This window comes from Salarias fasciatus, chromosome 22 (genome assembly GCF_902148845.1).
Source record: "Salarias fasciatus chromosome 22, fSalaFa1.1, whole genome shotgun sequence".
In the NCBI taxonomy this organism is placed as follows: Eukaryota; Metazoa; Chordata; class Actinopteri; order Blenniiformes; family Blenniidae; genus Salarias; species Salarias fasciatus.
In genome coordinates this window covers 20,056,782-20,072,123 of record NC_043765.1, presented here as the reverse complement: position 1 = coordinate 20,072,123, position 15,342 = coordinate 20,056,782, and the positions used below count along the sequence as shown (strand labels likewise).

The following is a 15,342-nucleotide window of genomic DNA, read 5'->3' as shown; positions in this document are numbered from 1 at the left end:
ACATGGTAGCAAGCAAGCACCTACTAAGTCATCTTCATGTGTTCCAAAAATAATGATCAGTACAAATAAAATGACTTAAAAATATCAGTTATTGACTTAAACCTTACGCAATGAGGTATCCCTACTTCAGATCTGGGCTTTGAGCTCTTTATGTTCTCTTGATGTGTAGGTTTGATTACATCGGTTACCTCCCTCAGTGTAAATTTAAGTTGTGTAGCCAATTATGGTGGATAATCATTGAATTCTATTGAATTCAGGCAAGGCACCTGGCTTTAGCTGAAATCTGTGATATACCTTCAAAAAGATAACAGTTCCAAGTGAAATGGATAAGCAGCCAGGATTGACATCAGGTGATATGGACCCTAAAATGCAAACAAATATGTGGCGTGTCCCACCTCCACCAGTTGAAAATGCTGATACCAATATGTATCTTTACTTTTTTTTTGTCCTGATCACATTGTAGAATAAAACTACAAAGATAAAAAACTTCCATTTCCACTGTAGTATGTTTTTTTTTACTCTGCATTAGTGATTTCCAGTTCACTTGTGTGCAGATAAAAATGGGCAAAACATCGACTCTGCCTGCTCTGCCCTGAGCCGTTACAGAGCAGAGATGTTTGTGTCTGCGGGTTAACTGCATGTTAGTTCATTAAAGCCTCTGTCATGTTACAGCAGCTCGTGAATCCCATTCCTTTCTAATGAAACCACCTCGCCCTCCCCATCACTACACCACCACCAGCACTTTCATTAACATGCCGGTAAAACATCGACACCTAAAATGAACAACTCGTCTGACAATAAAGGAAATATTTTATGTAAGGAGATGATTGTGGAATAAAAGTTCTGATGTTAAAACTTGATTTTAAACGACGCCCTACTTTTCCGAGTGCGGCAGAATACTGTATTTTCTGCCTTCGCCATCTTGATGGTGGACCGCACAGGCGGAAGCAGCATCTTCGGCGGAGCGACGGCGGGTGTGGTTCGGACTTGTACGGGTGGTTCACCTAGCAGCCCTTCTCCTATTTTCAGCCCAGAGAAAGAGGACAATTTCCCCGACAAGAACCACGGAGGAGCCGCTCGACTCTGGTAAAGACATTGTGTTTAGTACGGCTACCGCCAGACGCGTTCGTGGCGCGTCAGCGCTCGCCGTGGCTCGGAAAATCATCTTTTGGCTCAGGGAGGGGGCTCCGGTGGGGTTTTCTGATTTGGCTGGCAGCACAGCAGGTTTTGTACGGTGGCGCTTGGATCTACTTTTCATACGTCCTGGCGAGCTAAAGCTAATCAAACGGTTTCGGGTGGCGCGTCCGAAAGTCACGAATCCAATAATGAATTTGTTTGTAAGAACAACGACCTCTAACATCGTGCGAGTGTCGGGACGAGCCGACCGCAGTTTCACATAACGACCGAGTCCACAATCCGTGTTTGTTTATGTTAGCTGGTTAGCTAAGTAGCGTAGAGGTTAGCTACGCATGTTAGGTTAGCACGGCGAGCGTTCAAGGTAAGCTAGCCAACCTGTTAGCTAGCAGGGGTGGCTACTTCAATTTTCGATCGTGTCAGCTAAATATTTTCAGTGATTTGTGTAAGGCATACTGTTAGCCTGGGATTCTGTTGAGTGTGTTCTCGGCAGCTTAGACCCACCATGAGAGGAGGAGTCATGGAAGTGATTGCGGGGTGGAGGGGGTAGTTTCTCTCATTGGAAACCCAAGCTGCGAGGTCGGAACTTGGCCGTGGTAGGGGGGGAGGGGGAAAAATATGCCTTTGATGTTCTTTGCCGCTGAATGGTGAATTGTGTTCGTGCTGGCCTGGAAATACCCACCGCTTTGCTCTCTCGGCCGGAGGTGGAGGCTCGGCATTTCCCCTCATAGCTACGTTAGCAAGGCAAACAAGCCGTCTGAATCCCCAGGAGCTGGCACAGGTAGCGCAGAAGACAGGGGCTTTATTATTGAGACCACGTAGCCGAGACGATTAAACATCGCGATTGGGTTTGACAAACCGCATTAGGCTCAGGGCAAGTTTTCACTGATTCTCCTGTACACTTTTTTCTTCACACAGACAAATCTGCTGTGCGGGCTGAGGGCAGGCAAGAACAATGGCTACCCAGTGTGAGTATGAAAAACCACTCATTCCTCAAGTGTATGTGTCCAATGCATACAATAATACACATATTTCTATTTTCTTAGTTTCTACGTCTGTTTTGTTTAGAGTTTATCTTAATGCTGTGTGGTGTCATAGAAGATGGAAAACAAGACTTTTTTTTAAAGTTCTGAAATGAAATAAATCTGTTTTTGTCTATTACTTGAACACTCTAGTGTTTGGGAACTCAAAACACTAACAAGTTCAAGTCTTTACAAATGCATTTCTTTGTCATCCTGACCTAAATGAATCTTTTTTGATCAAATATTATCCTAACATTATCAAATCCTCAACAAAAATATTACTAACTTTGTGAAAAGTTGAAGTGGCTGTTGTAAATATTTACCATTTGTGTAATTTCTCTCTTTCCCCCCTCCTGTGTAGCTGATTTGATGGAGTTGGACATGGCAATGGGTGACAGCAAGGCTGCTGTGAGCCAGTGGCAGCAGCAGTCCTACCTGGATTCAGGCATCCAGTCTGGGGTCACCACCACAGCACCATCCCTGAGCGGTAAAGGGAATCCTGATGCTGAGGAGGAGGATCCAACTCTGTATGACTGGGAGTTCAACCAGCCCTTCACTCCTGAGGCTACAGGTGTGTGCCATCATTTGTGTAGCAAATATAATGGATGCATAAGCAAATGCTTATTTGCAGGTGATTTAGACTTTTCTAATTCTTGCCTCACGATATTTTCTCTCATTTCATATCCCTCTCAGACATTGAGGGCTATGCTATGACTCGGGCCCAGCGCGTGCGGGCTGCCATGTTCCCGGAGACCTTGGAGGAAGGGATCCAGATCCCTCCAACCCAGCTGGATGCTGCCCACCCAACAGCGGTGCAGCGCCTGGCAGAACCCTCTCAGATGCTGAAGCATGCTGTGGTGAACCTCATCAACTACCAGGATGATGCTGAGCTGGCCACTCGTGCCATCCCTGAACTCACCAAACTGCTGAATGATGAGGACCAGGTACAAGTCCAGATATCTGAGTGCCAGTCCATTTGGATCCATCCGAGTGACTTGTGGTGTAATTAACTTAGATTCCTCAACGAAGTATTCCTAACAAATGCCATCCCTTCGCCAGGTTGTTGTGAATAAAGCAGCTGTGATGGTGCATCAGTTGTCAAAGAAGGAAGCGTCGCGCCATGCCCTGATGCGTTCGCCACAGATGGTTTCTGCCGTTGTCCGCGCCATGCAAAACACTGGCGATGTGGAGACCGCCCGTTGTTCCGCTGGCACCCTGCACAACCTTTCCCACCATCGTGAGGGGCTCCTTGCAATCTTCAAGTCTGGAGGCATTCCTGCCCTGGTCAAAATGCTGGGGTGAGAAGCAAGAGGAATGACTGTATTTATGATACTGTGTTGGGGAATGTCTGTGGTTTAAATCCGATGACATGAATGCAGTGAAGCGGTGGTGTTGTGTTGATCTCGGTATCGGTGCACCTTGTGCAGTTCAGTAGTTTGATGCAACTCATTTTGATTAGTTTCTGTCACTGCTACAGTTTCATTGCAAGGACTGCATCACTTTTTAGCTTGTTCGTCAGGCTTAACATTTCTACAGACTTTGGCTTCAGCTCTATCCTCCTGGCAGCTAATTAGCAACATTTTTTTATATCAAGACACCATTTACATTCATGAAGGGGCAAAGATTTCACAACTTGAGTCGAAACCACTGAAGTCCCTTTCTTCTTCACTGTGGTCTTTGTATTTGTACATGAAAAGCCAAAACAGTTAGCTCGCTGGCAAGTTGTGGCCTGTTGGAGTCAGACGTGTTTGATTTTGCACCTGGATTCACATTACCGTGTCTTAAACACAGGATGAAAGTTGCATGAGACGAGATCAACTGCCGCATGTCCTCACAATATCAGTGCTGAATAGATTTGGCTACAGGTAGCGTTTGATGTCGTTTCCCCCCCTCAGCATTTTTAAGGGCAGTTTGACATTTTAGCGATTTAGTTTCTTTGTGGAGTTAAAAATTGTTTATGAACCTCTTTGATCTTGAGAACTGGATGCTTTAGGCAGATACTGCCAGGAGTATGGTGAATGACTGAATCACAGATTGTATCACAATGTCGGATGTGTATGTTGCCCTTTAGTTGTCGGTTGGAATGCTTCATCGTGGAATTGTTGGTCTCCAGCTTTGATGCTTAAAAGAATTGATGGTGGATCATGAAGAACCAGTCTTGGCTTTTTGTTGTTGGAGTATCTGATCATTGTTTGAAGCAGCTGTATAATTCAGCCAATATTCAGGATATGAAAATGATTGAACGATCCCACCCATACAGAGTGCAGCTGATTCACTGTATTCATTTAATATGCTGAGTTTTTACATCAAAAGTAGTTGTGTCGTGATTGTAAAGATGATGCCGACAGATCAAAACCTTTCACTCCAAATGAGGGTATTTGTGTTATTGTTTGATGTTGATGGGAATTTTTTTTTTCCACGTCAGGTCACCAGTGGACAGTGTTTTGTTCTACGCCATCACTACACTCCACAACCTGTTGCTGCATCAGGAAGGGGCCAAAATGGCAGTGCGTCTCGCTGGAGGCCTGCAGAAGATGGTGGCGCTGTTGTCCAATACCAATGTTAAGTTCCTGGCAATCACTACTGACTGCCTGCAGATTCTGGCGTACGGCAATCAGGAAAGCAAGGTACTGGACTATCATCAAAAAAACATCCTTTCATTTCACTCTATGAAACCCCTCGGTTCTCCTGCCCACATCCACTGGCTGAGCAGATTTGCGAATGCGTGTAAACATGAACTTCTCTTTGTTTTAGCTGATCATTTTGGCCAGTGGCGGCCCCCAGGCGCTGGTCAACATCATGAGGACCTTCACATATGAGAAGCTACTGTGGACCACCAGCAGAGTGCTGAAGGTGCTCTCCGTTTGCTCAAGCAACAAGCCTGCCATCGTAGAAGCTGGTACGTGCACACTTAAGTTACAGAGCAGAACATGAATCATTTCTGGACTAACTGCATTATTTTAAAGCAGAGTTGTTCCAAATCAAGCAGATGTTTGTGTTTATTCCTTGCAGCATAAAAACATCCAGTGATTTTTTTGGTTTCTGTTTGTTTAATTGCAGGAGGAATGCAGGCTTTGGGGCTTCATCTGACAGACCCCAGCCAGCGTCTGGTCCAAAACTGCCTCTGGACTTTGAGGAATCTTTCAGATGCTGCTACTAAGCAGGTCGGTAGATTAGTTTCACTCATTGCTGTGACTAACTTTGTACAGTCACTGTTCACTATTCACCACTGCTGATGGAAAGTTCCAGCAACCATTTTACATGAAAAGAATCATTTCTTTTGATTGTTTGAAAGACTAAGAGTCCACTTTATTCTTCAATACCAAAATGTTTTGACAACATAAATGATACATAAAAGTAATTGCACTCTGCCGGGCTCTAAAGAGACATTGACTGTTCCATTCTATTGACTTTGACTTTTCTTCCCTGACTTTTTTTTTAATCGCCAAGTGTAAACATAAAAATAAAGTGGAGCTCATTAAATCATTCATGTTGTCTCTCTGTCTGAAGGAGGGGATGGAAGGTCTCCTGGGGACCCTGGTCCAGCTGCTGGGCAGTGACGACATTAACGTAGTGACATGTGCTGCTGGAATCCTCTCCAACCTGACCTGCAACAACTACAGTAACAAGCTGATGGTCTGCCAGGTATGGAAACATGCAGGTTTTGGTGAATTTAACGTCATTCCATTGGGTAGACAGTTTGATGTATTGATCAGGTGTCATATTACCCACACCACTGACTGTTTTCGTCATGTCATCAGGTTGGTGGCATTGAGGCTCTGGTTCGAACCGTTCTTCGCGCTGGTGACAGAGAGGACATCACCGAGCCGGCGGTGTGTGCCCTGCGCCACCTCACTTCACGCCACCAGGATGCCGAGATGGCCCAGAATGCCGTGCGCCTTCACTATGGTCTGCCGGTGGTGGTCAAACTACTGCATCCTCCATCCCACTGGCCACTAATCAAGGTTTACAGAGTTTCCTTTCGCAATTACACATTTCACGAGTTAATCAGCTGTAAACAGATTTGATCATCAATTTTTTTTTTTTTCTGTCTTCAGGCAACAGTGGGTCTGATACGCAACCTAGCGCTCTGCCCAGCCAACCACAGTGCTCTGCGGGAGCAGGGAGCCATTCCACGGCTGGTCCAGCTGCTCGTCAGAGCTCACCAGGACACCCAGAGGCGCACCAGCATGGGAGGCAACCAGCAGCAGTTTGTGGTGTGTAGCAAGCTTCACTATAATATATGCATAAGTTGAGCCAACCAGCAAAACTAACAAAATAACTTAACGACCCTTCACACCTGGAAATTTTGTGACGAGGTGTTGTTTGTCACAAAGTAGCTGACATTGGGCATGGCACACAAGTTCAGGATTGATCACCCCGTTGCTTGCCATCTTTGATGAGGGTGTCTCGTAGGAAAAGGCCGAAACACCCCCTGATTCAAGGGATACTCCTGGTGATTTGTCCTGGGATTTACGTCCTCCTTATGAATGAGACAAAGCTCCCACACCACACCTGCAGGCTGAAGTGACAAGCTAGTTTTCTCCCGCTGTGTCGTCCGTATCGCCAGAGACGTGCAAGGCGTTGGGGATGCCACTGCAGCCAGAACTTTTTTTTTTTTTTTTGCCCTGAGTGACGTGCTGTTTAACAGCATTTCTCCAATGAAGTGCACATGTACTGCACCATCATCTGGATCACACATGGAGCTTCTTGACAATACGCCCCATGATGTAGTAGAGCTCTGCATACTTCCCTCTGCATTCTGTGCCGCTGTGCTGTTGTGTATTTAGAAGTCGTTGGAGGTACGCATTGGGCGACAGAAGCTCTGTGGAGGGGTTTTTGGAGTATAAATGTGTGCGAAAACCTGTCAGTTTCTGCAGCATTTGGCTCACATATTTTCACAGATCTACCTTCGTCGTATGGCTTTCACGTTGTGACCCTGCTTGCAAAAAAAAAATACCGCTAACTTTCACTGCAGCATCAGGGGTCCTTCAGCCAGGAATGTTGTTGCCATCTGCTGTTCAACTTTGGTCTTTTGCTGGTTTTGTGGCCCTAACTGTTAAAGTAGTCTGACCCCCAGTGGAAAAATTAGGAACTGCATTTATTAGACTGAAAATTGAAGCTTCTTTACAGATCTTGGAAAATCATTCAGCAGGCCAGAAAACTTTTCTCTCAGCTTTAGGTTGGACACACCTGTTTAAGACTTAGACTGTGTGTATTTGATTTGCTTCGCTCCACTTGGACACACTCAGGAGGGCGTGCGCATGGAGGAAATCGTGGAAGGCTGCACAGGAGCTCTTCATATCCTTGCCCGGGACGTCCACAACAGAATCGTCATCAGAGGGCTCAACACCATTCCACTCTTTGTCCAGGTAAAACCAAATCCAGGCTCTTTCTGCAGAGAACACACAGTTTTAACATACTCGTCATTTTTCTGATGACCAAATAGTTTGTTTTGCCAACGATATGAGTTAATTAAAAAAAAAAAAAAACAGAAGTATTGACTTGCAGTTTTGCGCTCCTGTTCTCGAAGACGATTCCTGAAATCTGCCGCACTTTGATTCCTCGTACTCGCATTTCTATATCGTTGTCTGACACTCTATCTGTGCGTCTGCTCCTCCTTCCAGTTGCTGTATTCTCCCGTGGAAAATATCCAGCGCGTGGCGGCAGGTGTGCTGTGTGAACTGGCCCAGGACAAAGAAGCTGCCGAGGCGATCGAGGCTGAGGGCGCCACCGCGCCGCTCACCGAGCTGCTGCACTCTCGTAACGAGGGAGTCGGTGAGTGCACCGCTTCGCACGCGATACTACATCCGCGATGCGCTTGGCAGCCCGACTGACTGGACTTGTTGTGCGTGCGTCCTCCTGTAGCGACCTACGCCGCCGCCGTCCTGTTCCGCATGTCTGAGGACAAACCGCAGGACTACAAGAAGCGTCTGTCGGTGGAGCTGACCAGCTCTCTGTTCAGAACCGAGCCGATGGCCTGGAACGATGTGGGTGAACACCGGAAAGCAGCACAGAGCAATGAGTACCCTGGGGAGAAACGTCAGATATGTTTATGTACACAGTGGCGTGTAAAGTAAATGGAGGGCATTTACAGTATGTGACGGTTCTCTCTCGCAAAACCAAGTAGTGTTCACATGGTGCTTTCTTCTTCTTTACTTCAATCAACAGCGATGCTCCAGAGTGGCAGTGTGATGGATGTCTATCAGTGCCCGCTTTGAGTGATTTAATACAGATTTCATTACACTATCTCAAATATCATGTGGAATGCACGTTCCTACGGTTGCTGTGTACTGTGTGTTTGGGAGAACGGACCTCTTCCACAAGCGATGTCCGGTTTTGGGGCTTTATTGATGCTTGTTTGACGTTTTGCAGACGGGAGACCTGGGATTGGATATGGGAGCACAGGGAGACCCTCTGGCCTACAGGCAGGATGGTGAGAACTTAATGCAACGAGTTATTTTGAATAAGTTTTTATTATCTGCATACACTCTGTGGCCCTTTGGCGTCACTTAACAAGGTTCGTCTGTCCTGTGCCTTCCAGACGGGGCGTACCGGGCCTACCCAGCAGCTTACGGCCAGGACACCTTGTTAGATCCCATGATGGAAGGTGCCGACTACCACGCCGACGCCCTGCCGGACCTGGGTCACCACACCGACCCTCTGCCGGACCTCGGCCACACCCAGGACCTGATGGACAGCAACCAGCTGGCCTGGTTTGACACCGACCTGTAGGATTGGTAAGACGCTTCGCTGGACTTGCTTCATTTTCACAGAGCTGTGTGGGAGTAAATATCCCAGCATTAATCTCACCGTCCTGTTGCATCTCTTGCAGTTGTAATCTGATAGAACCTGCATTGTAATTGGCCTGTATTGTCTGGAGCAGCATTATGATTGGCCTTGAGGAGTGTTGAAGGTAACAAGAGGAATAAAGGGGTCTTGGAAAGTGCCTGACACAAGAAACAAGAAGAAGATGGTTGCCACAGGAACGTTACAGCAAGTTGAAAAACGGATGAAAAAGGAGATGGAAAAAAATATCAGAAGGATGTGGAATCACACAATGGAGGTCTCAGAGCAGGTTACCAGTATGGATGAGTGCACATGAGGTGGATCTTAAAACTTTGAAACACATGTTTTAGCCTTGCCTGTATTATCAGTTTTTTTTCTCTCTTTTGTTTCTATTTTTCTTATTCTATTTTTTTATTTCTTTTTGTATTACTCATTATCTGTTATGGTACTGACCCAGCTTGCCTTCGCACTAGCCATCTTCATTTTTCTTCAATGCTAATCATTTGTAATTTTTTTTTCTTCTTTTTTTTTTTTAAACGTATATTACATGTAGTGTTAAGTTATAGTGATATTATACAATGTTCCTTTTGGTTTCTGGTCGAATGTGTAGAACACTAATAATCAGTTGAATTGTACTCTGACTTAAAAGTGTAACATTGTGTAGTTTTTTTTTATAATCTCAAAAATGGAGAATTATGCATTCTTAATATGTGCTTGTTTAAGCATAAAAATATGTCAGTGTCACAAATGTTCTAAAGAGGGGATACGGGTGAAATTGAGGGAGGGGCCGGGGATAAATCTAAAGACAAGTGTTTTATATACAGTATCACTGGTAGGGTAACAACTATTTTGTATGCTATCATTGGTTGTCTGATAGAAAAAAAAAAAAAAAAAAGTCTAACGCTATCATTGGTGGTTGAATAAAACCCAGTTTTATGTGCTATCAAAGGTAGCTGAGTTGATGAACAGTTGTAGTCCTGCTGTGCTTATTTTGGAGACGAGGTTATGACACGGCTGAACATTAAAAAAATGGCATTTTATTTCATTCAGCGTCTCTCCTGTGTCTTTTGTTCTCGCCCAAAACGGAGACGAGGAGTGTTGGATTCAGACCTTGTTGGGTTTTGAAGTTGATTTCGCGCAGAAGTGTTTGTTCAGGATGGAATCCAAGATGGATTCAGCCACACATGCCGAGATTTCTCCAATTCGTTCTTTGGGGGTAATTTTCGCTTGTCACTGTTTGATCCCCTAATAATTCAAAATAAATAGTGTCAAATTACTGTAATTTATGATTTTCAGATCACTCATGATAGAAAGTAATGGAACTGGTCATATAGAGCTATTACTTGATTAATCGGTGTGTAACTGTAGTAGAAAAAGAGAGGAAGTATTCCGTGGCATGGTATCTTCATTTGGACAGTTGAGTTATATTACAAGAATGTATTGTAAAATCTTCACCCAAGGCACTGAGCTTTGAGAACAGGAGGTTCAGAATATCTCACTTTAACATGGAATCCAATGGGAGCAGGTTCTCAGCTGGCCTTATTTTGAAAGTTCTGTTTTACCTCCTAAAATATTTTTTTGACCAAACTGTATAAAGAGTCATTAAAATCTGAGACAGGCCATGTTCCACCCCCTGCCTGATTTTCTCAGGCAGGGGGTGGAACATCAGTTATAATCAATCAGAAATGGAGAATTATAGAGAATGACTGAACAGGTTATTATGAAAAGTTGATTTAGTTTATCTTTGTCCACAGTTTTCAATAATGCTGCTGTGTTGAACTTTTGAACCCACAGATTTCCAACAAGCCGCACTAATGAAATGATCATAATAAAAAAAAAACACCTGCTGCAGCCACGTTTATGAAATGCAAATGAAAATTGCCGACATTAATAGCCGGCATCGTTGGGTTGGACAAACGGCGAATAAGATTCACTTTAATGAAGAGATGAAAGCGTGCATGTGATTAAAAACTCATCTGGATGTCAGGCCCGTCGGTGGCTAATGTGTGTCATGAATGATCAAATAAGTCTAATGATCCCTGAACTGAAGATAAATAAACCACAACTCACCTTTTTTTTACAGCTGTGAGTAACTTGAATCATTTATTTGAATATTGTAAAATCAGTTTGCAGCTTTTTATCGTGCTGTGTCAGGTAACCTTTGGAGTAGGGTTAGGGGTTAACACGGTGTGGTGGAAGTGGAATCTTTAGGTGAAGAGTTTTCCAGTTCGGATTAGTTTTCACTCATGGCATCTTGATAGAGTTCCCAACCTGAAACTTAACAGTCTTAATATCATTTACATTGAAATTGTTCTTTGTCTAAATTATGCGAAAGAATTTGTTTTTTATTTGATGTTCTGCAACTTTACTGACTAGAGTTGGCTTAATTCTAATTGAGTGTGCGTGTTTGTTTTGATTAGTATGCTGTGAGGCAGCATTATTCATGCTAGAATGCATAATGAAAGTTGTTTGCATATATTTTAATTCCCATTAAAGCAGAGAATACTTTTGGTTATTCGTGACACAATGCAACACTTTATCCCTATTTCCCTAAAAAATTAAGGAACTTCTCTCATTATAACCATTCCAATAGATAATTATTTATTCCAAACTGTGATATATTCTATTGCATATTGCATTTTTTACAAGGTCGTGTTCATATTACGTAATGAAGCAAAACTGTGTTTAATTTTGTGAGGTTATTACATAATGTGGTGTGGTTAAAGTCCCTAAGCAGCTCCTCTGGATCCTGCAGCTCCTAGTTCGTGGAGGTGATGGGAACTAACAGGATGGGTGAAATGCAGAGAAATAATTTCTCCACGGGGATCAATGTATAAAACTATTCAGCCTCTGTACACAGACAAGCTTGGACAAAGATGAATCTGTTAATCCATCCGTTCATCTAATTCAGGATGCAACGTGGAAAATCCATCTATTTGCCTCAGTTTGGAGAAAATCTACCCATGCACAGGAAGAACATGCAAACTGCACACAGAGAGCCTCCCACACCAAGTCTGGAGTTGAACCTGTTACAGCTGTGACTGAAGACCAGTAACACTGTGGAGTCAGCTGCAGGCTCCCAGCTCTGGCCGGCAGGGGGCAGCACAAACCACGAAGACGCCGCTGCTGCGTCTCATCAGGATACCTGAGAGAGCTGACCTCCTCATTTCACCTCATCACACCACACTGGGATCACATGCTACACTCCAGCTTCTACACATTTCTTTCAATTAGGATTTCTTAACATCTACTTAACATCGGCAAAACGTTTGTAGCAGTATTTTGTGTCACAATAGACAAAAAAAAGAAAAAAAAATCTTTTGACACGTTTCAGTGTTTTTTGTGTTCAGTTTTGTGTAAGAACCCAGTGTTTTTCAGTGTACTATTGTCTATGTACTTCAGTTCTCTTTGTGTGACTCTTACTGGTACATCACTCATCTCATTACCTTGACAGCTCTCGAGAGCGAGGAGCTTGTATCTCGCCTGGAAATCTGGGTCATGCTGCGTCGGACGTGTAAAAGGGTTTGTAACATCCAGTGACGCCACGCGACGAGCCGACAAACCAAAATCCAATCACACTTAACCCTGCAGTCTGCCCCTGTTAAACGTTAACGTCTGACCTTTGAACTGTGGATCAACACGGTCCCCCCGGCCCGGCCCGGTACGTATGGAGGTGACATAATGCTGGGTTGACTGACCAAAGTGGCAAGGTCAACCTGAGCAAATATGCGGCCCATGAAATCTGTTTGCTTTTCTATTTGGAGCCCATCTCAGGCACACAGGACCTTGGCTGAACCTGCAGAGGGACGTGCTGAGAAGATACAAGCCAAGGTTGCAAGGTGGCCAGAATTGCATAAGTTTCTCGTTTTTGACGTGTAGCTCAGCGTACAAAGGGAAGCGTTCAGGATTATGAAATAAGCTAAAGAGCTAATACTTCAATGGTTTAGAAATAAAACGCATTCGGTTGTTCACTCAAGCCTTTTACGGAGCAGCCGAGCCTGTGACACAGTTCCACATGGCACTAGTACACTCCAGAAGCACACACTTCCTGCTGCAGGGCCGCCGTCACCACGCCCTGCTGCCAGCTCACTGCGCACACAGGTGGGCCGGGCACAGAGCGACGGCCCGCCGGGTCAGTTCCACATAGGAGAGCTCACAGAATGAAAGGAGGTGAGGAGAGATTGTAAAAGATGTTTTGAATACCACAGCTTATTTGAAATCCTTATAGACTGAGCGATGAGATTTGGAGGGATTACTGGAAATTTGCACTCGAGTAAAACAACTGTCACTTGCTCAGATCGTACTCAATCACTGGTAAAGTCATTTCTACAGGGGCTGCTGCTGCAAGCTGCTACATGTTGCACTGCGGACGTGACTTATTTTGACCTGTGAACCAAACCCAAGTCTCATTCTGCATCCATATTTTAACCTGGTACACCACCAGGGGGACACAGACTACAAGTCAGCCTGACATATCGTCAAGTCTGAGAACTCTTCTCACAAATGTGGATTTTCAGCAGGAATTTGGCCTTTTAGGTGACAAATGTATAAAGATGTGGATCAAAGCCCAAATTTTTGCATGAACAATAGTAACTTGGAGAAATAAATCACATGGTGTAATATAATATACTTGAAAAAATGCTTGTACTATTACCCCAAAATCCTAATTGCTGCGATATGAGTACAGTATCACTCTGGTATTTGTCCTACTTCCGTTCAAACAAAAGATAACGTGATTCTGTTACAGATTACTGTTCTTTTTTAGCCAGGGGGAAATAATTACTTTCCACAGTCTCAACCAATCATTTAATGTGGCCAGTTCAGCAGCGAAGCATTTTCAGAACTCATGGTGGGAAGGTATTTGAAACAAAAATTGAATCATCTATTAGATTACTTGTTGCACAATAGCAGTATTTAGTTATGGAAGGACGATTTTCATTGTTAGCAGGTCAATTGATGGGGAGTTGAGGCTGATTTCATTGCATGCTTGGGATCTCTTATCGGTCTGTGGCAGATAACATCAGAGCATGTGAGCAGAAGGCAAACTGAGGGAGGTCTGTCATGAGAAAAAAAAAAAAATCTGCCAGACAGAGCACAGGCAGCAGGAGCTGGGCGAGCTCAGCGTTCGACGCTGCGTGCCCACGACATACTTCTGCCCCGTAGGATTACTGCTGGACGACCTAGATTGTTAAACAGCCCTCCTGTCCTCCATCTTTCCCCCCCCCTCCTCCCACCCCTCCAATGACTGGTCAAGAGATTACACTGGAGAGTGAGCCTGGCAGTCAGACAGGACCGCTGAGCATGTGACCGACGGACACTGCCCGACAGAAGACAAAAAAGCGTTTCTTCTTCCCTTCCCTCACTGCTTCTTGTCCATTTTATCTCATTTCCTGTAATCGACACTTATTTATCCTCCAAAACCAAAACCTGGCTTTCATTTTTTCCACAGACCTCTCTCAGATTTAGGTATTGCAAGCTGCTTTAAATTTGAAAAACTAATAAAAAGAAAAAAAAAATTGCGCAAAAATGACATGTATGTCGGTGTGACTCAAGGTCTCCTTAAATTGTGTAATGAAAGAAAGCTGGAGCTCGTCTGAGTGTCTGTCGTTAAGGATTAACTGGTGTGTGTACTGATTGACTGAACTGCTTCGAGCAATAATCCCCTGAACCCCGTATTGTGGAAAAACTCCTCACTGTGCCGTGGTTTATTGCCACAAGGCCACAGCTGTCCTGATCTGACACCGCACATCTCTCCCGTCTATTTCTTCTTCTTTGGATGCAGCTCCAGCAGCACAGACGGCACTTCTGATCCATTTACTGGCGACAACAACAGCGTTGTTGACCCGTTTTGTGTCTGCGCGTGTGTTTGTGTTGGGGCTAATCTCGAGGCAGTTGTTCTACAGCTTGTTTACATGTATGTAGGCCAGGAGACACCATGGGAGACTGCTGCGCCGAGGACGGCAAAAGTGCTAATAATAGCTCCTAAACTTCCTTTTCCTCCCATCAGAGTATCAGGGGCATTGTACAAATATTCAACTGTCATCATTGTTTCATGTCTCGGTTTGTTGTTCTCTGGATCATTATTTAATGAATTAGTGTGAGGACAGAATGCCAAACAGAACGTCCCCGACATTAGATTTCACAATCAGAAAATGAGGATTTTCAGCCTTAATGTTAAAATTTAACGTTTATACTGAGAGACAATGACATTGTTTTGCTCGCAGTGTTTATGGCCAAACTATTATTGGCAAAAGCTTATTTCTTTTCAGAGGTCAGAATTTCTGCCTCCTTTAACATGCATCACAAATTCACTCACAATCGAGAAAACTTTTTTGTGCCCTAATTTTTCACTCAGCTTGTGGTGCAACCCAAATAAATAACAACCCAATCAATCAAT

The 15,342-nt window shown here is 44.3% G+C and overlaps 1 protein-coding gene across 1 annotated transcript; it reads left to right on the top strand.

Annotated features, from left to right (window-relative positions):
* Positions 1 to 947: 947 nt before the first annotated feature.
* LOC115408972 (catenin beta-1-like) lies at positions 948 to 9,990 on the top strand. Its single transcript, XM_030119914.1, has 17 exons — positions 948 to 1,086; positions 2,053 to 2,102; positions 2,518 to 2,727; positions 2,850 to 3,100; positions 3,216 to 3,454; positions 4,582 to 4,783; positions 4,911 to 5,055; positions 5,217 to 5,320; positions 5,667 to 5,801; positions 5,918 to 6,121; positions 6,215 to 6,373; positions 7,409 to 7,528; positions 7,784 to 7,934; positions 8,025 to 8,146; positions 8,532 to 8,592; positions 8,701 to 8,896; positions 8,992 to 9,990. The coding sequence occupies exons 2-16, from the start codon at positions 2,090 to 2,092 to the stop codon at positions 8,889 to 8,891; spliced, it is 2,307 nt and encodes a 768-aa protein (XP_029975774.1). The 5' UTR covers positions 948 to 1,086; positions 2,053 to 2,089; the 3' UTR covers positions 8,892 to 8,896; positions 8,992 to 9,990.
* Positions 9,991 to 15,342: the final 5,352 nt, after the last annotated feature.

What these genes read in the sequence shown, in the direction of transcription:
- LOC115408972 (XM_030119914.1), top strand. An exon ending in GCCTGCCATCGTAGAAGCTG is followed by an intron (nt 5,056 to 5,216) that starts GTACGTGCACAC and finishes GTTTAATTGCAG; the next exon opens with GAGGAATGCAGGCTTTGGGG. An exon ending in ACAAGCTGATGGTCTGCCAG is followed by an intron (nt 5,802 to 5,917) that starts GTATGGAAACAT and finishes TCATGTCATCAG; the next exon opens with GTTGGTGGCATTGAGGCTCT.